Source organism: Pseudorca crassidens, chromosome 15 (genome assembly GCF_039906515.1).
Source record: "Pseudorca crassidens isolate mPseCra1 chromosome 15, mPseCra1.hap1, whole genome shotgun sequence".
NCBI lineage: Eukaryota > Metazoa > Chordata > Mammalia > Artiodactyla > Delphinidae > Pseudorca > Pseudorca crassidens.
This window is the reverse complement of record NC_090310.1, coordinates 67963503-67989135: the sequence shown is the minus strand read 5'-3', so window position 1 is coordinate 67989135 and position 25633 is coordinate 67963503. Positions and strand designations below refer to the sequence as shown.

Below are 25633 nucleotides of genomic sequence, written 5' to 3'. Positions count from 1 at the left end.
AGACGCTGGAGTCCATTTATTCATCTATACAATGGGTGTTGTAAAGATTAAATGTGAGTCTACAGGAAGCACATAGAACCACATCCAGCACGTTATGCGGGCTCAGTAAAAACTGACTATTCTTATCACCAACTTCGTGGTCATCATAGTGATTCACTTGGAGGAGTCACAGCCCCAGATCCCCAAATGCTGCAGTTACAAATAAATGGTAAAGAGCAGAGCAGGAGGGAGTGAGCACTGTGTGCCAGACAGTCTGCTAGGAGCTTGCACATATTAGCTCAGTTAATCCTCATGAGAACCCTGCAGTCAGGCATTTCTGTTCTATGAAGAAACCAAGGCTCAGAGAGGGTAGTAACTTTGCCAAGGTCACACAGTGAGAAAGGGTCAGAGATCAGCCTGGCTCCAAAGACTCTGATCTTTCCACCCTAGACCCTAGAATGAGGGAGGCATTTTATACATCCTGTGGGTTGCGTGGAGCCTCACTTCAGCTCCACGAAGGAGGCCTGGGCAGGTGTCATCATCTGTGTTTTCCAGATGAGGCGAGGAATGTTAGCGGCGGAGCTGGGCAGACATTGGGCCAAACTGCAGCAAAGATGGAGATGGCCCAGTTGGGACCCTGCATGCCCTTGAGGGGCTGTGGGCTGCTCTCCCTCCGTGCTGCCCCTGACATCTGCCCCATGCCTCCTCTAGATCCTGGGAGAGCCCAAGCAGAATCGCAAGCTGGTGGCTGAGGTGTCCCTGTGGAACCCGCTCACCGTGCCGCTGTCAGGCTGCACCTTCACCGTGGAGGGGGCGGGCCTGACCAAGGAGCAGAAGACCGTGGAAATGTAAGTGCTGGTCCCTCCAGCTTGGGGGCCTGGGAGCAGAGGGCAGATGCTGCGGGGGGAAGGGCGCCCTCCGGCACTGAACCCAGGCCCGTAACCCCCTCTTCTCCCTTTCCACACACCCACCCACACACCTGCCTAATATTCCCCCGTGTCTACGCCCAAATACCCACACGTTAGCTGCGTTCTGTGCACATGCACACATTCGCTCAGCACCCACCTCGGGACACCCGAGTCCCCACATGCACACGGGTGTACATGCGTGCCTGTGTGGAGTACCCTCATGGATACATATTTATATATACGTACACTCACAAGCATACACACTTCTTGTTTTTCACTTTTTCATTGTAATTTATATAGAGTAAAGCATACGAGTCACGTATGTACAGCTCAATGCATTTTCATGCATGTGGTCACGTGAGCATCCGCACTCTTACCCCCAAGCACACCATCCACTTCCATGTACACACACACACACACACACACACACACACACACCAGCCCCTCTACACATAGGAGGGCAGATGGCCCAGGCCTTCGGAGAGTGGTGAGCAGGACCCATTGTATTCTGTCGGCACAAAGCTATACATCCATGGAGTTTCTAGGCTAAGAGCTCAGTAGTCACGTGTCATCCTGGCCTGTCCCCATTGTGGGGACCAGGCCAGGGCCCTGATCTCACCCTCTTTCTCTCTCTCTCCCAGCCCACACCCCGTGGAGGCGGGGGAGGAAGTCAAGGCGAGGGTGGACCTGCTGCCCCTGAACGCGGGCCGCCACAAGCTGGTGGTGAACTTCGAGAGCGACAGGCTGAAGGCCGTGAAGGGCTTCAGGAATGTCATTGTTAACACCTCCTAAGGGCCCCCATGCCAGCCGAGGGCCCCCAACTTGACCCCAATCTTTATCCCAAGGTAATGAGCAAAATTTGCCCCTTATTGGGCCCCAGACCCCAGGGCACGGTGGGCTGCCTATGGGGCCTCTTTGGAATCAAATGTACTTCCGGCCCATATGGTCCCCCTGAGCCTGGCTCCCCACCTCCCTCACCTGTGAGGAATGTTTTGTGCCTCCACAGTAGGAGCCCTGATCTTGGCTGACTGGGCCTGGGGGGTGGGCCGGGGAGGAGGGACTCCAGCCTCCCTTCCCAGCCCAGATGCCATTTGGAAAGCCACTGACCACCTGCCATATTGTTTGATCAACTCCAGAGCCCCTTCCCTGGGAGCAGGCGAAAAACAGTGTGCCCAGTGACCAGATCAAGGAACTCAGCTCCCTGGGGTGTCCTGAACCCCTTCCCCAGATTGTGCCCAGGCCCCAGGGGCCGTTGGCAGAGCCTGAGCAGGTGCAGATCGAGAGGGTCCCAGGAATAGTCCAGACCCAAGCTCCCCCCACATCCCAGCAGCCCTGGCCCAACAGTACCCCCGCACGCCGCAATTGTGAGGCACCTACTAAGTGCTTCCTGGGCTCACACGGCCACCAACCCATTTAATTGCCATGGAAAACTGCAGAGTGGGAGCCACTTTCTCAGTGAGGAGACTGCAGCTTGGAGAAGGGAGGTGGCCCGCCCTGTACCGCTGGATAGTTGCAAGGCTGCTTAATATGAAGGTGCAGGAATGGAGCCAGGCCTTCTGACTCTGAGTCCAGGGCCCCATTCACCACACCAGCCCTGACCTGACTCTCAGAGAGGCCATCTGGGGCCTGATCAAAAAGGATCCAGTTCGGATGAGGAGGTGGGGAGGAAATTGGAGGGGTTAGAGCCCTGGGTTTGAGCCCCAAGTCTGGCCACCCACTGCCTTCCCCTCTGTGGGCCTCAGTCTGCTCATCGGTCACAGAGTGGTTGAACCAGCTCATCTCCAAGGCCCCTTCAGCTCTGCACTTCTGGTGCCTTATATGACTCAGCCTTGCCAATGACATTGAGTCTTACTCCCTGGCTTCACAGAGCCTTAGGTCACAGGCCAGGATGTTTTGGAGAATGAGACCATGACCATGACCACCTTCCTGCCCCCAGCCCTGTCTGAGTCCCCCACCTGTGCCCAGGCATCTTCCTTCAGAGCCCAGTTCTAGGGGAAAAGAGCCCCGGAGGCCCCTGACCTACCCATGACCCCACCCACCACAATGTGTAGACTTCACAGGAGCCTTAGTTGCCTGTGCTGGTCACTCACCAACAAGGCTGGCATCTCAGCCAACCCCTCTTTGAAGAGCCAGGGCCCTAGAACACAGCCTTTGCCCCTGACTAAGCTCGGGGACCCCACAAGTTGCCATCTCTGACTTTACCACTCATTCTCTCCATGTGACTGGGCCTCCCTCAGCCTGGAAGAGGGAAGTGGGGAGAATTCTGTATCTGGAGTGGGGTCAAAGACTCCAGAGTCCCCCAAATCCCAGAGAGGGATTTGGGGAAAGTCACGCTGATGCACTTAGAACTTTCTGCTTTGCACAGGAAGAAGCACTTGAGCCGAAATATATATGTTCTATTCTGTATACATATTGCTTGATTTCTCTATGGTTTTATAAATACTTCTGGGTTCCAAGCAAGCAGTAGATGTGCTTTTGAGCCACAAAGAGCAAGTACTGAAATAAAAGAGTTTATTTTTCACATTCAAACCAGGTCTGGTCTGTTCGCTGCATGCTTTTGAGGAGAGTGGGTGGGTGAGCTCACTTAACATCTGGACCAGCCACTTCCTGCCTAAGAGCCTTTCCCTAGCCTCAGCGCCGCCCTCAGATCTAAACTTTACTGGCATTCAATGCTCTACAACTGTCCAGCTCCACCTCCAGCCTCTTCTCCAAACAAACCATGTTCAGACCAGAATGAACTGCCTGTATCTCTTCTAACATCCTGTGTACTTGTCAACCTCTTAGCTTGGAGTGCCCCTCTTTTTCCTTACCCAGCTTGTGAACTCCTATTCATCTTATAATGCTTAACACTAAAGTCATCCCTTCTGTGAAGCCTACCCAGATTTCTTCTCAGAACCCTGGAACATGGACAACTCAAACATTTATCACAGTGACTTTTAGTTCCATGTTGATATACCTGTCCTGCTCCCCATCCTGTCTGAAGTCCCAAGGGCAGAGACCAAGAATCTCTTAAACAGACACTAATAAATGCTGGATCAATGTGTTTCAACTCAGCTCCCATAAGACCAGTACTGTCCAGTAGAAATATAACGTGAGCCACAAATGCAAGCCATATATGTAATTTAAATTTTCTAGTGGCCATATTAAAAAGAGAAAAAGAAACAGGTAAAATACATTTTAATAATGCATTTAATTTAAACTAATATGTCTGAAATATTGTATTGCAACACATAATCAACATAAAAATTATGAGTGAGATATTTTACATTCTTAATTTTCATACAAAGTCTTTTAATGTGGTGTGTATTTTACACTGACAGCCTGTTTCAATTCGAACTAGCTGCATGTCAAGTGCTCCATGGCTGCAGGTGGCTACTGGCTACTACATTGTGTTACCAAGCAAGGGCTCGTATGCCTGCCACACAGAAAGCCAAACTCTGACAGTGGGTGTTTGCAGCAAAGTAAGGTTTTATTTGCAGGGCGCCAAGCAAGGAGAATGGGCAGCTCATGCTCAAAAGACCTGAACACCCCGATGGCTTTCAGGGGAAAGACAGTGTGAGCGGATATGGTCTCAGGATGCGTGATCAGCTTGTGGACCTTCTTCTGATTGGCTGGTGGTGAGGTAACAGGTGATGTTTCAGGAATCTCAACCTTCTGGTTCCAACCAGTCTGGGGTACGTGCTTGTGGTCAGCATGTAGCCACCATCCTCCACCTGGGCGGGGCGGGGGTTCTTAGTTTCTACAGAGCAACTCAAAGATATGCATCAGATTGTTATCTATATCCTTTCAGGAGGAACTGGGAGCCCTGTGACTCTATGGTCTTCATCATTAACTGCTTGAATCTGCTCTTTGGAACTCAGGGAAGGCCTAGGAGACTAAAGCCTTTTTTTTTTACAAACAAGAAACAGGGGACACAGAGGGACTTTTGTACCTGGGAAGACCCCACAAGGTCCTGCTTGGTTTCAATCCCCTCTTTTCGTTGATACTCTTCAATCCTTAGGGGAACAGGGGTGGGACAAGAATGTGAATAAAGTTTTGGACAGAGAAAGATGAATCATAAACTCAGCAGGGGAACTCAGTTTCAGGGGACTCAGTTTCAATTGAATGGTTCCAAGTCTAGACTGATTCCAGGAGCGTGGGGATTTGGTCATTCATCTCATTCCCCACCAACGAAGCACTAATCAATGTTTGTTGATTAAACAGATGATGGAAGACAGTCTCTGCCTTCAGGGAACCCATGTTGAAACATCTGACATGCACGCAAAAAATAAATCAAACTCAAAGTGTGACATCACATTTTCGGGGTGCTAAATCCTTCTGTTCCTTAAAAACTACACCTGGGTCTGGCCTTGATGGCCTGAGCATTTTATCAATTAGTGACCAGCAAGAAAATAGAAAACACTCGGCTATTTCAGGTGGAGAGGGAGTTTACAAGGGAAACTGACTCCAAAAACATCTGAGATGCTGGAAGAGCAAAGGGAGAAGGAGTGGTACCCAGAAATAGGGAAGCAGCTGCCACCCAGGATACTCAGGAGCCCAGGAGCCGGTCCCCGCCACCCAGCTGCTGGAGGCACTGTCACTCCAGCTCTGGAACCAACAGAGCTGCTGAATCTACAAATCCTGCCGAAGTCAGCCCTGGTAGGAGCCAGAGGCAGGCTGGCATCTCTCATCCTCCTGCCTTCTCCCCACTGGCAGATCCTCACCAGAAATAGCTAGCGAGGGGCTCTGGCAAATATATTTCCAGGCTTCCAGCCCCTGAAAAACAGAGATGGCGAGGCAAGGGCTTGGGGGCATGGAGTTGAGTAGCCGATACCTATGGCTGCTCCCTTTGTAAGAACACCCTTCCAATCATCTCCACCTAAGGAGCTCAGCTTTCAAAACCCTGCTCCAGGGAGACCTGCTCTGTGAAGCCTTCCTGGACTGCAGCCGACTGCTTCAAGCTCTGTTCCCCTTGGCATATGGTAGAGAGCCCTTTACAACGCTCAGGTTAGCCTGGCTTAGGACCAGCTGCTGATGTGCCTGGCCCATGCTCTGGAGCACCCCAGGAGCAGAGTCAGGGCACACCTCACACAAGGGGGTCACCAAGTGGACGCGGTACTGCCGACTCTAGCTCCCAGGCCTGACTGCCTCGCCTCCTAAAGAGAGACAGGGCTGCCCCGGCCAGGTCTGCCAATGCTGGACAGATTGGGGGGCCCCTCCTGACCACCCCCTAGGCCTGCCCCACCCCTGAGAGCTCACTAGCCAGGAACCCAGGAAGGAGGAAGGTTTTGCTGGTCACGTGGGCCCATTAGAGACAGGGGATAAGAGCCTGAGCTCCTTCTGCACAAACCAGAGGCAAGGGTTGAGTCTGGGGCCCTACACAACAGTGCTGGGCACAGCTCCGCGGCTGCTCAGAGCTACTGGGCCCACACCAAAAGCTCGGCTCATAGCCCAGGTGGCAGGGGCCTGGATTCTGGAGCCAAACAGACCTGGGATCAAATCCTGGCTCTGCCACGGGTTCACAATGTGGCTTCAGGCAGGTTCTCAACCTCTCTGTGCCTCTGCTTCCTCATCTGTCGAATGGGGATGATTTGGTGTCTACTTGCATGACTGGTGTGTAAGTTCAATATAACAGTGTCCATAAAATATTCAGCTGGCTCCTGGCACATTCTAACCATAACAGCCAACTTTCCTCCAGGTCAGCAACATTTATATGCACTGAGTTCTTCACTTCTGAAACAATCCTATCCAGTTTTTCCCCCCATTTTACAGCTGGTAAGGTGCAGAGTGGGGAGACTTGAACCCAGGCAGCCTGCCTTCCCCAGGGCATGGGCTAGCCTAGAGGAGGCCCGATTTCTACTGGAACCCTCCCTTCCCACCAAGTGCTAGGGTGCACGGGGCACAGGCCTCCAAAAAAGCCCCCGTGGAATGGAGGTCTGATCCGGTCTATCTTTCCACCCCCAAAAGTCCCTCTCCTTTCCAGCTGCTCTTGTTTACCTGGGATGCCTGCCAGCTCCGCCCCTTGGCCTCAAGTCAAACCCAGAATAACAGAACTTTGACAGAGTCCAAGAGGAGAGGCTTAAGTGGGAGGGCCAGGTAGGGGCCTCCTAGAGGCACATGTGCCTTGGGGCCAGGACTAGGTCATCACATACACTTTCCCAGCCTCCCCACTTCCCTCCCGGACAGGCCTGAGAACACACACAGAGACGCACACCCACGAGACCGTGAAGCCCTGTGTCTTGTTTCAAGATGCAAAGTCCAAAGTGTTCCATTAAAAGCAGAAGGAATGACAAAAAAGGTGGTGCATACAGCCTTGAGAACACAGGAACTCTAACAACCTGAAGTTGAGCAAGAGAGGCAGACATGAAAGACCACGATCCACATAATTCCACTCGGACAAAGTTCATGAACTCATCTGTTGTGTTAGAAGTTGGGGTCGTGTTTTCCATGGCAGGGGAAAGACTGGACAGAAGCACGAGGGGGCTTTTGGGGCACTGGGATGGCTTTGATTTTTTTCCATCTGGGTGCTAGGTAAACAAGTACATTCAGCCTGTGAAAATGTGTCAAGTTCAGAAAACATAGTACTTGAAGTTTCTAAAATTAAGTCCAAAGTGGGGTGGAGACTTGATCCACAGACCCTGGCCACTGGGAGTAACAAGTCTTCCATCAGCAGCCCCCAAGGTCTGAGAAAGCCAGAGCTAAAAGGCTCATAAACATAGTTACCATATGACCCAGCACTTCCATTCCTAGGTATAAACCCAAGAGAACTGAGAACATATAACCACACAAAAAGTTGTATGTAAATGTTCATAGCAGCATTATTGATAATAGCCAAAAAGTGGAAACAAACCAAATGTCCATTTGGTTTGGATAAATGGATAAATAAATGGATAACGAATGGATAAATAAATGAATTTATCCACGAATGGATAAATAAAATGTGGCATATCCATACAATGGAATATTATTTGGCAAGAAAAAGGAACCATGTACTTATACATGCTCCACCATAGATGGACCTTGAAAACATTATAATCAGTGAAAAGAAGCCCGTCACAAAAGACCACATTTGTATGAGTTCATTTATATGAAATGTCCGGAAGAGGCAAATGTATGGAGATTCAAAGTAGATTAGTGACTGTCTGGGGCTGGGGGGCTGGAGGGACTGGGAGGGGGTGACAGCTAAAAAGCATGGGGTTACTTTCTGGGGTAATGAAAATGTTCTAAAATTAATCGTAATGATAGATGCACAATTTTATACTAAAAGCCATTGAATCATACACTTTAAAAGGGTAAGTTGCAAGGTATATGTACTATATCTCAATAAAGCTGTTTAAAAATAAATAATGAACAGGGGGAAAAAGGAGAAGGCTGAGCCCCAGAATCTGACTTGATTCAGATTCAGGAGGTCTGCCTGGGTGTGCTGGTGACCTTGGGTAAAACTCTTCCCTTCTCTGGGCCTTAGTTGGCCCTGCTGCCACAGGGGAGAGGAGAGAGTAGCAGCAGAGGAGTGCTGAAACACCACTGATGTGGGCATCATATCCATGACCACATAGGCTCCTGGCCCAGCCTGTGGAGTCTGGGGGTCCCCCAGGGCTAGTAAACCCCTAATCGTTCATGAGATCTTTGCACTCTGGTCACAAGCGCAACGTTTCCTCAACAGCCTTTAAAAATGGGAGAAGAGATGCTTTTCCAAACATTGCTTTCAGCCACTGCTCCATGTCAAGGATACCAGAGGCGCAGTGGAAATCCCAGTTTCTCTCTAGGCCCTTAGTCAGTTCCCAACTCCACGTCAGCTCATTCCAAAGTCATCTGGAGTAAACATACAGAGAGACCAAGGAGAAATGCCAGCCAGACCTGGTGAGACAGGGATCCGCCTTCACTTGGTAAGTGAAGCCCATTTACAGATGGGGAAACAGGCACAGATGGGGCAGGGGCGGGTCCATGGTCCCAGATCCAAGGCTGAACCCAAGGACTTTCTCTTTCCACTTGTCTTGAACAAGCCTAAGAGCCTACTATGTGCTCAGCCTGAGGTGCTCTCCAGAAGGGATGAGAGAGGGCCTCCGACCAAGTGTGGGCAGCCCCTCCCCAGGAGTCCTGGGCCTGTGTCCCATCTCCCCTCTCTCTCTTGCTGTGTGACTCTGAGGAAGCCACTTTCCCTCTCCAGGCCTTTGTCGCACTGGAGCTCCCAATTACTGCCCTGTCACCCAACCCAGGGATGTGATTATGATGGGAACAGGCCTTATAAACTGTAAAGGGCTGTAGAGATGGAAGCCAACAGGAACTCCAGCCGTGAATGAGAAAGGCAAGATCAAGGCGAGCGACTGAGGCTCATTTATTTAACCAGTAGTAGCTATGGGGTCAGCAGAGGTGGCTGCTGCCTGAAGGGAAAGGATGAGGTGGCCTGGACCGGGGTGTGGCTGTCTTGGAGTCATCGGAATGGATTTGAGGTACACAGAGGAGATCCATTCATTCAACAACATCTTTTTTTGCCCCGGCTGTGGACCAGGTGCTGCATTAGGCCCTGGGGATACAGTGGTCACCACGGCAGGCCTGTCCTACAGAGTATTCAAGCAGATCACCAGTGTGAAGTGAGATGTGTCAGAAAAAAAGACTAAGGCTCAGGATAATGGGGCCGTCAGCACAATCGTAAGAGCAAGGGTGCCACGCACCCTTTTAAATGCATCACATGCATGAACTTGCTGGGTCCTCATAACACCCTGTGAGGCGGGAGCTAGTATTACCCTCTCCACTCTGTGGGCGAGGAAACTGAGGCCCAGAGGGGTTACGTGACATGTCCAAGATCACACAGCTAGAAAACAAGGAAGCTAGGATGCCAACCAGGCAGGCTGGGTTCACAGCAACTGCTCCTAACCTCCTGCTCTGTTGTCATCTGTCTTGTGATGTGGACTTACAAAACAAGAGGGTCTTCGACAAGGAGGTCAGGGAAAGCCTTCTGAGAAGGTGATGTGGAAGCTGAAACCCTAGGGAGGAGGAGCCAGCCCAGGGAAGGGTTGGGGGCAGGTTCGGGGTGGGGGAGGTGGGGGCAGAGGCCATTTCCCAGAAAGCTGATGCTCTAGGTTCTGGGACCCTCACTTGTGTGGGGCCTTGTTCACACAAAGATCACAGGCAGCTGTGGAGTACTGCAGGCAGGGAGGGGAGCCAGATTGCTATCAGGAAGCATTTCAATGTAAGCATTTCTGGGAAATAGCTTGAAAAATGCCCAGAAGAAGGGAATCTGAAACTAGCAACTCTCCAGCAATTTATTATGATTTCTTTTCACATTCTTCATAAATAATCACTTTTGTACTCAATTTCATATTTGTAATTTTATCTTATATTCTTTTTATTAAAGGTGGTCCCCCCGCCCCAAATTAAAACTAAATTCATGATGTGATAACACAGCCTTCTCACCAGAATGGTTAAAATGCAAAGCAAACGAAAAAAAAAATTCGAATTGTTGGTGAAAATATGGAACAATAAGAACTTTCCTATGTGACTGTGAGGGGAATGTAAATAGTTATGACCAGTTTGGAAAACTATTTGCCATATCTTCTAAATGTACAATCATTTATCTTTATGAGGCAGCAATTCCACTCATGGATGTTTACCCAACAGAAATGAGCCCATATATTTTCTGAAACACATGTGCAAGAATGTTCCTAGCAGTCTTTTTTTTTTTCTTCATAATACCCCAAAGCTGAAAACAGCCTAAAAGTCCTACACTAGCAGAACAGATATATAAATTGGTATAGTCATTCAAAGTGACACTACAAGAAAGAATGAGAAAAAAATAAATGACACCTACATGCAACAACTTAGTTGAATCTCACAAGCATGTTAAGGAAAGATGCCAGATGCACGGTACACTGAATGATTTTATTCATGTGAAGTTCAACCCCAGGCAAACTCATCTATGATGTGAGAAGTCAGACAGTGGTTGCCTTTAGGGAATGGTTAGTAACTGGAAAGGGGCATCAGGGAGGCATCTGGGGTGTTGATGCTGGGCTGATTGTTGAGCTGGGGGCCGGTTTACATGGGTGTGTTCAATTTGGGGGAATTCATCCAGCCATATGCTTATGACGTATGTTTTTCTATATGCATGTTGTACTTTAATGAATGCTTCCCTCTCCAATGGTATAAGCTTCAAGCCCCTTGAAACCTTGACTTGACCTTGAGACCAGAGAAGGGTTTGGTATTACCATGCAGTGGTTCCCACTGGACGGTTGTGAGCAGGAGGTGATATGATCTCCCTGATGCTTTAGGAAGCTCCCTCCAGCCACCCCAGGGAGGGAGTGATAATGCCAGGGTAGCAGAGGGGAGGCTTGGGAGGGGCTGCAGAGATGCCCAGTGAGGGAGGAAGGGCAGAGAATTCTTCCTGGGCGGGACCTCAAAGGCAAGACAGGGGCGGAGGAGGTGGAGGTGGCTGGGGAGGATATTTTGGGCAAAGACAGGGAGACTGAAATAGAACAGGGGCAGCCAGTGTGGGGGGCTGAGGAGGAGAGGGAGGGCTGGTCTTGATCATTCCAGAATGAGCTTCCTTGCCCCCTGCCCGGCCAGGCTCAAGCTCCAGCCCTGCCCAAGCCTGGTACACCCAGCTCCACATGGAAGCCAACTCTCTGTCAGCCAACTCCCCCTTCATTCCTTCCCAGGCCTGGTCAGCTCTGCTCATGGAAACTCTGAGCGGCCCACAGCCAGCTCTTGGCAGTCACCCAGATGCTCACAGCGCTGCCAATTTGTCTCTCCTCAGTCATGACTGGTTTTTTTTCCCCTCTTCCCTGTTTTATTGACTCAAACCTTCGTGATGGTGTCCTTGGGGCAGATCTGAAGCTCGATGATGTTGTATCTTGTATCATTGAGGCACCTGGTGGTCCTGGTGAAGTGGGTAGTACTAACCCATTTCACAGATGAGGAAAGTGAGGTCTGACGAGGTGAAGTGACTTGGGGCCAAGATCACCCACTCAATCAGGGGCAGAGCTAGATTTTAACAATAAAAGAACAATAACAGTTGCTGTGTATTGGCACTGAGGGGAGCCAGATGCTGTGCCGAGCACTGTGCAGGCATTTGCCCATTCGGTCCCCACAATGACCCAGGGGAAGAAGCTGCAATTATTATTATCACCCCTTAACAAAAAGCCTTAAGTACATGTGCAGAAAAGTCCACAAATCATAAACTGGACCCAGCCATGAAACCAGCATCCAGGTTAAAAAATAGAACAACTGACACACCACTAAAAGCACAAGTGATAAAAGAGAAGATTGATAAATTGGACTTTATAAACATTTAAAACTTTTGTTTCAAAGGATACCATCCAGAAGTGAAAAGGCAACACACAGGATGGGGAAGATATTTGAAATCATCTATCTGATAAGAGTCTAGTACCCAGAATATATAGAGAACTCTTACAACTCATTAATAAAAAGTCAAATAACCACATTTTAAAATAGGGAAAGGACTTGGAGACATTTCTCCAAAAAAGATATACAGATGCTAATAAACAAATGAAAAGATGTTCAACATTATTAGACATTAAGAAATGAAGGTTAAAACCAAAAAGAGATGCCACTTCAGAGCAACCAGATGGCTATAATCAGTAAACAGATAATAAGTGTGGGCGAGGATGTGGAGAAGTTGGCACACTCATACACTGCTGCTGGAAACATAAAATGGTGCAGCTGCTTTGGAAAGCTGTTTGATGGTTCCTCAAAAGGTTAAACATAGAGTTACCATTTCATTCAATTCCATTCCTAGTGGAATTAAAGAAAAAAACCATATGTCCACCCAAAAAGCTGAACATGAATACTCATAGCAGCATTATTCATAGTAGCTTAAAAGTAGAAACAACCCCCGCACCCCCCCACACAAAGTAGAAACAACCTAAATGTCCACCAACTCATGAGTGGGTAAATAAAATGTGGTATATCCATACAATGGAATATTATCCAGCAGTAAAAAGGAATAGAGTACTGATACATGCTACAACATGATGAAACCTGAAAACACTATCTTAAATGAAAAGACCACATATTCTATGATTCCATTCTATATGACACGTCCAGAATAGACAAATAGACAGAAAATAGATGAGTGGTTGCCTAGAGTCACGGGATGGGGAAGGGTGGGGTCAAGAGGATAGGGAGTGACTGCTAATATTTTCTTCTGGGGATGATGAAAATTGTTATAAAATTATATTATGATGTTGGTTGCACAACTCAAATATACTTAGAACTACTGAATTGTACACTTTAAATAGATGAACTTTATGGTATGTAAATTATCTCAATAAATTATATCTCAATAATTATATCTTTTTAAAAATAAAAAGATACTCCATGCCTTTTTTCATGCAATACCTGGATTGCCCCTACCTTCTCCTTGCTATCTGAATGCCCTCAAAATAGCTGACTGCTAAGGCCCAACTCAAATGTCATTACAAAGATTTCCTTGATCCATTCCCATCAGAAGTAATCTCTTTCTCCTCTGAATTGCCACATTAACTTACATCATTCACTCAGAGATAATTTACAAGGCACCCATCATGTGTCTGGCACTTATTACATTTCACATGATTATTTAAGTCCTCATTTCATCTCTGCTACTACACTGTAACCTTTTGGAGGGAGGAGACTGTATCTTGTTCCCTTCTGTGTACTCGGAACCCGCCAAGTGACTGGCACACAAAAGGCATTCAAGAAAGGTATACAGATTTCATTCTACATTTCCTTCTTCTCATATCAGCTTCCTCCCAGGACACAGCTTCTCAATGGCAGGTTCCAGGCCTGATGCATCATTGTATCCCCCATAGAAACTGCCTAGCACTTAGTAGGTTTTTTTTGTTGAGTAAACACAAAATGATTAAATGATGAATGTGGCTTTAATTTCCATCGTAACTGTCGGCCAAAGTTTTTGAAAGGAGGTGAGACTTACATCCAGGTGTGGAGGATGGGTAGGGACAAGTGAGGATTTGCAATCCAGATAGGGAACAGCAAGAAGGAAGGAGTATGATCTTGCAAATATCTGCATGGTACAGGAAAGCATAAATAGTGCCTAGAACAATTAAAAGAGAACCAAACAGAACTTCTAGAAATGAAAACTATTAATAACTGAAACTTAATACTCAATAATTGAGCTTGATAGCAGATTAGACAGAACTGAAGAGAGAATTAGAGAAGCAGAAGATAAATGATCCAGAATATACCACAGAGAAATAGACAGATGTAAAACATGAAAGAGAATTGGGAAGGCATTGAAGACAGGGCGAGAAAGTCTAAAATATGTTTATTAAGAGTTTCAGAAGGATGTAAGAGAGAAGAGGCAGACACAATAATTGAAGAGATAATGACTGAGAACTTTCCAAAACTGATGAGAGCTAATAATCCACAAATTCAAGAATCCCAACAAACCCCCAGCTAAATAATAAGAATAAATCCATGTCTAAATACATGATAGAAAAGCTGAAGAACATTAAAGACAAAGAGTAGAATCTAAGGAGCATCTAGAGAATACAATAAATTACCTTCAAAAGAATGACAGGTGATGCTGACTTCTAAATAGCAACGATGGAAGCCAGGTAATGGTGAAATGCTATCTTTGATGGGCCAAAAGAAAATAGCTACCCAAATAAAATTCTATACCCACCAAAATGTACTTCAAGAACAAAGTTTAAATAAAGACATTTTCAGACAAACAAAATCAGAACTTTCTGCTCATAGAACCTCATTAAATTCTAAAGGATATACTCTGTGTAAAAGGAATATTAACCCTGAATGGAAGGCTTGAGATAAAAGTAGAAATGAAGAGCAAAGAAACTGATAAATACATCTGCAGGTCTATCTGAACATTAACTATATATAAACAATAATATTAATGTCCAGTAGAATTTCTTTCTCTCTTTAGTATTTGATAGAATTATAATACATGAAAACTACGGCATATATGTCAAAGTAGCATTGCAGTGGCTGGGAAAAGATAAAAGGTACTGATTATATAAATTTAAATATTCATGTTGTAATTTCAAGGACAACATTTAAAAAACAGAAAAGATGTATAATCTCCAAGCTGGTCGAGAAGGGAAATAGAATTAAAAAATAATCAATTCAGAATAGCCAAAAAGAATAGAAAAATAACATAGGAAGGGTGAGATGAAAAGAAAACACAAAATAAGCAAGTGGATTTACACCCATATACATCAATAATTATATTAAATATCAAAAGACTAAATGCTTCAGTTAAAATATAAAGATCGTTGTATAGCTTGGATTTGAAAAATACAACTATACGTGGTTTACAAGCAGCATACAGGAAACATAAGGATATATAAAGATTGAAAGTAAAAGGATGTAATAAAGTATAGCTTACAAAAGAATGGTGGTGTGACTATATTAACATAAAATAAGAGACTTTATCATTAAAAGTATTACTAGGGATAAGAAGGCTGCTGTATAATGGTAAATGTTTTAATTTATAAGCATATATAACTACCTTAATTTTATATACACCTAATGACATAGTTTCAAAACAAAAATTAATAGAATGATAATTCAATACATCTCTCTCAGTATTTGACAGAACATGGAGACAAGTCAGTATGGATATAAAAGATGTATTTATCAGATAGGGATAGGTTATGCCTCAGTAACAAAAAACTCCGAAGTCTCAGTGGCTTGGTTCAACAAAGGTTTATTTGTCAGTCACACAAAGTCCAGTGAAGTCAGGCAATTCTCAGGACAGTTCTCCTCCAAGGAGTGACCCAGAGATCCAGTCTGCTCTCATCACATGCCTCTGCCATCTCACTCTGTAGTTCCCACAGATGCTTCTAAAGAAGAGAAAGTGTGGAGGAAGCACACTGGCTCTTAATTGCCTTGGCTCAGAAGTTACACATATCATTTTCATTCACATCTCTTTAGCTAGAACTGGTCACACACTCTCTCCCATTTCTAAGTATACTGAGAAGTGCAGTCTGCCTATATCTCCAGAAAAGAGAGGAAACCCAGGCCGGAGTGGGAACCTATAGTCTCTACTCAGAGGATTTGAACAAAACAGTGAAAAAACTTGACCTAACAGACATACATAGATAACTCTGTGTCCAACACCTTATTTTCAGACACATAAAAACAATTTACAAAATTTGACTATAACCTGGGCTATAAAGCCAGTCTCACCAAATTTCAAAGAACCAAAATCATATAGAGCATATTAGCTAACCAGCTATTTCTTATAACTAAGGTATAAATCAATAATAAGAGATAATTAGAAATTTCCATATGCTAGGAAAATTTTAAATACACTTCTAAATAACCTATGGGTTAAAGAAGAACTGATAAAGGAAGCTAAAAAATATTTTGAATGAACTGAGAGCAAATTAATTCATATAAAGATTTGTGAGTGTAGGTAAATCAGTACATAGAGGGAAATTTATAGTCTTAGATACATATGTCAGAGAAGAAAAGAAGCTGAAAATTGATAAAATAAACATCGACTCCAAGAAGTTGTAAAAAGAACGTCAAGGCATGGGACTTCCCTGGTAGTGCAATGGTTGGGAATCTGCCTGCCAATGCAAGGGACACGGGTTCGATCCCTGGTCTGGGAAGATCCCACGTGCCACAGAGCAACTAAGCCCATGCACCACAACTCCTAAGCCTGTGCTCTAGAGCCCACGAGGCACAACTACTAAAGCCCCCACAGCTAGAGCCCGTGCTCCACAATGGGCAAAGCCACCATAATGAGAAGCCCGCGAGCTGCAATGAAGAGTAGCCCCCCACTTGGTCCAACTAGAGAAAAGCCTGCGCGCAGCAATTAAGACAGAACGCAGTCAAAAAAAAGGAATGTCAAGACAAATTCAATAAATGTAGGAAGAAGTAAACAATAAAGGCATGAACAGAAAATAATAAAATAAGAAAGCAAAGATTAAAACAGAGCCAAAAGACAGTTCTTTGAAAAGGTAGTAAAATTGATAGACCCCTGAAGGAAACTGGTCTAGAGAAAAACAGAACTGGCACCAAGAAAACAATATTAGGAATAAAAAGTGGGACATCACTACAGAGGCTGCCAGCATTAAAGAAAAATGAGGGTATTCTGAACAACTTTGAGTCAATACATTTGAAAGTTTAAATGAAACGGACAACCTGGAAAGGTGTAATATACCAATTTTGACTCAAGACAAAATAGAAAACCTAGAGAGTCCTCTAATAATTAAGAACACTGAAAATCCCTTTCATTAAGAAAACTTTAAGTCTAGATGGTTTCACTGGCCAGTTCTATCCAACATTCAAAGAAGAAACAATTTTAGCTTCTAGAGAACAGAGAAACAGTAAATAATCCCCAATTCATTTATGAGAGTAACATAACCTGCCTACCAAAACAGCAAAAGGATACAGCAAGAAAAGAAAGTTACAGGCCAACTTTACTCATAAATATAAATGAAAACTCCTTAATAAAGTGTTAGCCACATAAATCACTATATAAAAGGATACCACAAAAGTGGACTAATCCCAGGAACACAAGGTTGATTTAACAATAGAAAATCTATTCATACAATTCAGCACATAAACTGATTAAAGGACAAAAACTACACGCAGAGAACCATTTGGTAAAAAATTTATATTTAGTCATGATTTTAAAACTAAAAAAAATGATAATCTACAACATTATGAACAGAAGGGAATTACCATAACTTGATAAAGATTATGTCTGTGGCTACCATAATTAATGGTAAAATATTGCAAGCTTTTCCTTTTGAGATCAGGACGTCAAGGATGCCCACTGCACCCATTTTATTCAACATTTTACTGGCAGTCTTATCCAGTGCAGTGAGGCGAGAAAAAGAAATAAAAGATGTAAGAGTTGGAAAAGAAATAAAAGTCATCTTTCAAAGGTGCTATAATTAGTATATATAGAGAAACCCCAAATGATCTACAACTATGTTATCTAAATTGACAAGAAAATTTAGCATTTTTATTGGATTCAAAATAAACATATTAAAAATATGTTTCCATATAATCACCCACTGAATTATTGAAAGAAGCTACTGGGGGGAAGATCTGCACTTGGGGGACAAGAAGGTCTTCTGAACGTTCAGAGATAAACCTGTCGGAACAGGCTACCCTGTGTGTGAGTGAGCTTCCCGTCACTGGAAGGGTTCAAGCAGGGACAGGATGGCCTGTGTCCAGGGGTGTTGGAGAAAGAAACTGGGCTCAGAGTGAGAGGCTGGTTCTCCCCAGGCTGGACCTCAGCTCTTCTCACACTTGTCCCTGGGAGGCAGCCTCTCTCCTTTCTTCTGGTTCCTCTCAGAATCAACTTAATCCTTCGGTAAAGTGGGTAAAATAAACCAGGATTTATGGCTCCAGAACATGTTGTAACAATCCCTAATCTTATCGCTGTCCACTTCCTTCTCCTAGGCTTTCCTTTCAGAGAAAACCCACAACGGCATTTCTCTTGCCCTGTCTCCTGCCCCCGCCCCCGGCCCCACCAGACTTATCTACCAAGTTCAAGTTCTGTGGCAAACGGAACAGCTCCCCCGATGGCTGTAGGTGCCGGCCTAGGGGCTTCTCCACAAGCACAAACTTGAGTGGGTTCACCCTGTTCAAAGCCTTCAAAGTCTCCCCGCTGCCTAGAGTCATGTTTTTTTTCCAACAACAGACCCCTTTGATAAAGGCAAATCTTTCCTTGCAAATAGCACCCCACTGAGTATTTACTCGGTTCCCAGCACCGTGCTAAGGCTTTACGGGCTTGATTCATGGAATCCCCCATGAGTCCCCATGAGGTAGGACCTATTATTAGCTCCCCAGGTCACTAAGTGGGGACTTGGGACTGGGACTTTCTCAGTTCAGGCCACACACTCTGAAACACCATGCCATCTGGTTTGGTTTGGTTTGGTTTTTGTAACTGTTTTTCCAGTGAAATTTAACATAGTCCCTTAAAGGCACAACACAAAGGCACAACACGGAACAGTGCAGCTGCTTTCACTGGAGCAGGGATGGAGGGCCTGGACTTCTCAGCTTTGCCACCTTATCCCCCAAAGCAGCTCCCCCATACCACCCAGCCACCATCCATAATCCTCACCAGAGGGGCCCAGGAGGTAGAGCACATAAGCATGCAGACCTGGGTCAGTCCTGTGCTCTCTAGCTACCTGACCTTGAGCCTTGGTTTTCTCACCTGCAAAATGGGGCTAATAGGCCTTCCTACTTTCGTAGGGTTATTGTGAGGATTAAACGAGATGGTGAATGTAAGGGTTCATCATCCAGAAGGTGCTGCATACATGTTGTCTGCGATTATTGGTGGTCTCTGTGGATTGGGGTAGCCCCTCGGCACCTCCCTCTGGACTCTCAACATGGCAAACCGGGGGCCGTGAGCTCTGGAAGATGCCGCAACCCAGGTTCACGTCACCTGTTGAAAATTCATCCTCTGGTCATAGCACTTTGCCGGGCCCACTGTGCCTTTACCTGATTGGTCGCTGTCTGTCTCCCCCCAAGACTCTAAGTGCCATGAGGACAGGGATTGTTTCTGGTTTTGCTAGCTGCATCCATAGTGCCTATCACCAGGGGGTGCTTAAGAAACACCTGTTGAATTAAAAAAAATTAAAGTCCTTGGGAAGATGATAAAACTATAACTCTGAAACATAATTTGTTAGAATCACAGAACTCCAGGGCTCAAAGGGGGCTCAGAAACCAGCCAGACAATTTCCTCAGAGGAAACTGAAACACAGGGACAGAGAAGGACTTCCCGGGATGCAGAGTGAGTGAGAACAGGACAAGAAGCCAGGCCTCTGTGTGACCCCCTCACCTGCCATTTCCCATCTGTCATAAGCCCCACTTACCTTCACCATTGGCACTTGACGAATGCTAACTGATCACCTCCATCAGCCCTAAGATCTTGGCACAAAAACTCCAGAAGCTGCTGGCAAAGCCTCCTTTCCGGTAAATTCTTTTCTTAGCTCTGGAACTACTGGTTCCAAAGATGCACAACCGGTTCTGAAAATAGCCATTTCACCCCAAATTAAGAACAAGCCCTGTTTTTGAGGATTCTCAATTTGGGGTTCCTCTCAGGCAGAGTTCTAGACCATCTGAGTTGGCAGGGACCTGAGATATTCTGGGTCAATTCCAGAAGGGGAAACCGAGGCCAGAGAAGGACAGAGACTTTCCCAAGGTCACACAGGGAATCAGTGACAGGGCTGGGACGAGAACCTGGGCTCTCCACTCTCTGGCCAGTGCTCCTGTCTCTACAGCAGGCTGTAAGTAGTCGGACTGGATTAACTTGAAGGTACTTGCAGGCTCTGATCTGAGGCTAATAGAGTCTTCTTTGAACAGGGGTGTGGTCTTCTTCAGACTGTGGTCAGCTGTGCAAACTCCTGTCACAGGTCCTCAGCACAGAGTAACTTTCTACGTGCAAAAATGACAATATGGCATTCCAAAACAAATTGGCATTCCAAGGACAAACTGATATTCCAAAAAAACAAAATTCCAAACTGGTATTCAAATTAGTTGCCAACATTAAAAAACTATTTTTACATGCAAATCCAGGATTCCACATTCTCTTAGAAAAATCAGACAATCTGGTAATACTGATCTTCCCTTCCGGCGTGCGACACTTGGCTGAACTACACAGCGGTTGTCACACATTTGCCTGTCCACAGCTGGCCAAATTGCCTCCTTCCTATTGCCTCCCCAGGTCCTGAAGGCATCTGAGTTTGCAGCCCCTGTTCTATTGAGATTTGCGAATCCCCTCTGTAACTATTCCCCAGATAAGGGGTCACGTAGGCACTGTTTGTTGCCTCCAGGGAGTTTGCTTCCAGTCTGTTCCATGGTTGGCCACGTAGATGGTGGTGGGGAGAGAGAGCTTGATTTGAACCATGGCCGATCTGAATTCATGTATAACAGGTCATGCTGTAATGTACTTCCAAAGCCTAATGAACTTTAATTACCTCAGAACCAGGACTGAACATGCTTGTTTTGGTTGAGGCAGATAAGAAGGCCCCTCTTGGAAATGACTTCATAGACTGTCAAGCCATTGAAATGAAATCCAGATGCCATTGCATTCTGGGCAAACTAGGGGTCAAGTCTGGATGGCCCTTTGGAAGTTTTGAAGGCAACCAGTGCCGATATCAAGAGGGTCTGGAGGTCTGTCTTCAGGTTCTTGAGCAATGACAGCACTCAGATAAATAATGCCTTTCTATGACCTTGCCAGGGGCTGTCACCACCAACCCGTGTTTCATAATCCATGGAGGTGGGGGAGGTTTAGAGTAAAGACAGGCCGCTGAGCAATCCATCAGGAGGTGGCCCAGGAAATCTGGGCAGACACTCTTAGAGAGTTCTTGGCAAGCTTCAAATTTTGGAACTTTAAAAGCAATGGCTTCGTTCCTACCACACGTATCAGCAGTCAAATCTCAAAGCCAACAGAAATATTAGAGTCCAGGAGTATTCGATATGGGAGAGCCCTTGTATGTTTCATCTCGTCTAACTCTCTACCTTAATTGAGAAGTACCCTACAGCACCCCGGACAAGAAGGGTCAGCCAGCCTTGGTGGGGCAATGTCTTCCTGATAGTGGGTCAGAAGCTGTCCCCACTGAAACGTCCAACTCCTGTCCCCACTTTTATCCTCAAAATAAGAACCATTTTTATGCCTGCCTTTATCTATGTACATTGAGCACCACCATACTTGCCCTCTCATCTGCAGGCTAAACTGTTCCAAGTCATCCTTCCTGGGAGGCCTTGATTTTGAGGCCTAGCTACTGTCCTGCAATTGGCCAGTGCCCCTTTTCAGCATCTTTTCACAACAGCTGTGACTTTAAAAGGACACAGTTCTTGCTCTATGGCCTCCAGAGAAGAACGGCTGAGTCCAGCTGTACCACATCCCAGGCTCACATGCCCAGTTTGCACTGATTGTTCCATAACAGTAAACAGCTTTTATTTATTTAACAAACACTCATGTAGCTCAGCTTACTTTAGCAATATTCATTAAATCCCCATAACCCTCGGAGTTACGAGTCTATTATTGTCATCCCTGGTGTACAGATGATGAAACCAAGACACAGGGGAGTAAAGTCACTCGGCCAAAGTACCAGTTAAGTGGGGAGGCTGGGGGGCTTCCCTGGTGGCGCAGTGGCTAAGAATCCACCTGCCAATGCAGGCGACACGGGTTCGAGCCCTGATCTAGGAAGATCCCACATGCCGAGGAGCAACTAAGCCGGTGCACGCCACAACTACTGAGCCTGTGCTCTAGAGCCCACGACCCACAACTACAGAGCCCGCACACCTCAAGCCCGTGCTCCACAACGAGAAGCCACCGCAATGAGAAGCCTGCGCACCGCAACGAAGAGTGGCCCCCACTCGCCGCAACTAGAGAAAGCCCTCGCGCAGCAATGAAGACCCAACGCAGCCATAAATAAAATAAAATAGAATACAATTTAAAAAGTGGGGAGACTGGGACTCAAACTCAGATCATTGGAGTCTGGAGCTGGTGCCCGTAACCTCCCTGTGCTGCCTCTCTGTGCAGTTGTTCATGTTAAGCACAGCGATGAAGATCTCTAGGGAGATCTGGAAATACTTTGTCTCCTGGGTAAGTCAGCCTCAACCTGAGATGTGAAGTGACTTGCCTTAAGTCACTCCATTCTGCAGTGATGGAGTTGGGACTTCACCTGGGTTCCAAGTTCAGGGCTCTTTGCTCTAGCCTAGAGCATGCCGAGTGGACTCATCAGATTTAATTGAAGGGGAATCCTCCAGGGGAGCAACATCACAAAGATCCTACCCAGGGAAGTGAAATGCATTCTAACCTGGCTTTGAGCCCACATGCATATCTAACAGTCCACAATTACCCAGTGGGTTCCTGGTCCAGGGAGACAAAAACTAATTAACCTAAGCATCTGATATTTTGAAAGTGCACGTTAGGAAATACATGGAGACCTCATTAATTCATACCCCAATAATTCAGCAGTCATCATGGTCTCTTGTTGGGCTGAAGTACATATTACATTAACCCAGAGATGGGCAGACTTTTGTAAAGGGTCAGATAGTAAATATGTTGGGAAATGTGGTCATACACAGCCTGTTGACTCCTGCACAGCTGCATGAACGTGTTCCTGGGGCCTGAAACATTTCCTAACAGGAAGGTAAGGAGCCCTCAAGCTAGTGCTGGGCATATCACCTTGTTTGCAAATATCTTTCCCCTGCTAACAGGTTTGATGTATATGTCTTTGTTCTGCTTAAGTGGCATCTGGCCAACCCCACTGCTTATATCTGTTCCTGGGGAGAGGGAACAGGGTCCTCCTCCTGCAGCACAATGAGGGGCACATGCAGACCATCTTCCTGTGTCAGCTGCAGGACAGGACCCGCTGACCATGGGGAACCAGTGCTATTAAAGCAGGTCTCGCTTTCTTCTGTGAGTAAAGCATCATTCCATCTAGTGCCTATGTGAGCTGTGTCTTACTTGGTGACTCCGACACCTGAAACCATGCACCTTAAATTTCTTACTATCTCTGCCTTTTAATTGAGGTATTTAGACATTTAATGTGATTATTGATATGATCAGATTTTAGCATATCACCTTGCTATTTGTTTTCTACATGTCTTATCTATTCTTTGCTTCATTTTTTCCTTTTTCTGCCTTCTTCTGGAATATTTGAAAATAATTTTTATGATTTCATTGCATCTCCTCTGTTCACTTATTAGCTACAGCTGTTTGTTATTTTCATGGTTGTTTTAGACTTTTTAGTGTATATTTTTACCTTATCACATTCTACTCTCAAGTGACATTATAACACATCACGAATACTATAAGATCCTTATAATAATACTTCCATTTCTCCCCCTTCTGACTTTATGCTTTTGTTGTCATATATTTTGCTTTCTTGTATGTTATAAAACTCGAAGTACATTATTATTTTTGTTTAAACAATTATCTTTCTTTTAAGATTTTCTTTTTGATGTGTAATATTTTTAAAGACTATTGAAATTGTTACAATATTGCTTCTGTTTTATGTTTTGGTTTTTTGGCCACAAGGCATGTGGGATCTTAGCTTCCCGACCAGGGATTGAACCCGCACCCATGCATTGGAAGGCGAACTCTTAACCACTTGACCACCAGGGAAGTCCCTCGATTATCTTTTAAAGACATTTAAATTATAAGAAAAAAAATTATATACTTCCCCATGGAGTTATTTTCAGTGCTCTCCATTCCTTTGTGTAGATCCAGATTTCTATCTTGGTATCATTCTTCTTCAGATACCATTTCTTATTGTTCAGGTCTACTGGTGATGAATTATTTCAGCTTTTGTTGCTTTGAAAACATTTTTCTTTCATTTCCATTTTTTTCTCTCTTTTTAAAAATTAAAGTAAAATTGACTTACAATATTAAATTAGTTTCAGGGATCAAAACAATATTAAATTAGTTTCAGGGGTACAATATAGTGATTCAATATTTTTATACATTACAAAGTGATCACGAGAAGTCTAGTTAACATCTGTCACCATACAAAGTTATTCCAATATTATATTCCCCATGCTAAACATTACATCCCATGACTTATTTTATAATTGGAAGTTTATACCTCTTAATCTCCCTCACCTATTTCATTCCACACTATCCCCTCTGGCAACCACCAGTTTGACCTCTGTATCTATGAGTCTGTTTCTGTTTTGTTTGTTCAGTTTGTTTTTTAGATTCCACGTATAGTGAAATCATATGGTATTTGTCTTTCTCTGACTTATTTCACTTAGCATAATACCCTCTAGGTCCACCCATGTTGTCACAAATGGCAAGATTTCATTCGTTTTTATAGCTGAGTAATATTCCATTGTGTATATATACACCACATCTTCTTTATCCATTCATCTGTTGATGGGCATTTCGGTTGCTTCCATATCTTGGCTATTGTAAATAATGCTGCAATGAACATAGGGGCACATGTTTCTTTTAGAATTAGTGTTTTTGTTTTCTTCACAAAAATACCCAGAAGTGGAACTGCTGGATCATATGGCAGTTCTATTTTTAATTTTTTAAAGACTCTCCATACTGTTTTCCACAGCAGCTGTACCAATTTACATCCCCACCAACAGTGCACGAGGGTTCCCTTTTTCTCCACATCCTCACCAGTACTTGTTATTTCTTGTATTTTTGCTGATAGCCATTCTGACAGGTATGAGGTAACATCTCATCGTGGTTTGATTTGCATTTTCCTGATGATTAGTGATGTTGAGCATCTTTTCATGTGTCTGTTGGCCACCTGTCTTTGGAAAAAAAGATCTATTCAGGTTCTCTGCTCTTTATTTTCCTCTGCCCATTTAAAAAAAAATAGGGTTTTTTTTTGATGAGTTATATATTTTGGGTATTAACCTCTTTTTGCCAAATTGTTCACACACACCTTCTCCCACTCAGGTTTTTGAAAAATTTCCTGATTTAACAATCCATTGCTTGTTTAGTAGCATATTGTTTAGCCTCCATGTGTTTGTGTTTTATGTAGTTTCTTTTTTCCTTGTATTTTATTTCTCATCTCATACCATCATGGTCAACAAAGATGCTTGATATGATTTCAATCTTCTTAAATTTATTGAGACTTGTTTTGTGGTCCAGGACGTGATCTATCCTGAAGAATGTTCTATGTGCACTTGAAAAGAATGTGTACTTTGCTGCTTCTGGATAAAATGTTCTATAAGATATCTACTAAATTAATCTGGTCTAATGTGTTGGTCAAGGCCAGTGTTTTCTTACTGATTTTCTATCTGGGTGATCTGTCCATTGATGTAAGTGGGGTGTTAAAAGTCCCCTACTATTATTG

The 25633-nt window shown here is 44.9% G+C and overlaps 2 protein-coding genes across 9 annotated transcripts in view; one reads left to right on the top strand and one right to left on the bottom strand.

Moving 5' to 3' along the window:
- Positions 1-3416, top strand: part of TGM2 (transglutaminase 2) — a 33319-nt gene extending 29903 nt beyond the window's left edge. The window contains exons 12-13 of the mRNA XM_067708110.1: positions 691-827; positions 1529-3416. Coding sequence (XP_067564211.1) covers positions 691-827; positions 1529-1679 — 288 coding nt within the window. The 3' untranslated portion in view covers positions 1680-3416. The remainder of the gene's footprint in view (positions 1-690; positions 828-1528) is intronic.
- Positions 3417-15530: 12114 nt separating this feature from the next.
- Positions 15531-25633, bottom strand: part of RPRD1B (regulation of nuclear pre-mRNA domain containing 1B) — a 77355-nt gene continuing 67252 nt past the window's right edge. For 2 of the 8 annotated variants that reach the window (XM_067708109.1, XM_067708108.1), the window contains one exon: positions 15531-15682. In XM_067708109.1, the coding sequence (XP_067564210.1) occupies positions 15578-15682 (105 nt within the window). In that variant the 3' untranslated portion in view covers positions 15531-15577. Of the gene's footprint in view, positions 15683-19020; positions 19252-19307; positions 19425-19681; positions 19836-24001; positions 25082-25633 lie in introns of all 8 variants that reach the window. The other 6 variants (XR_010935271.1, XR_010935269.1, XR_010935270.1 and 3 more) reach the window with 6 other exon arrangements.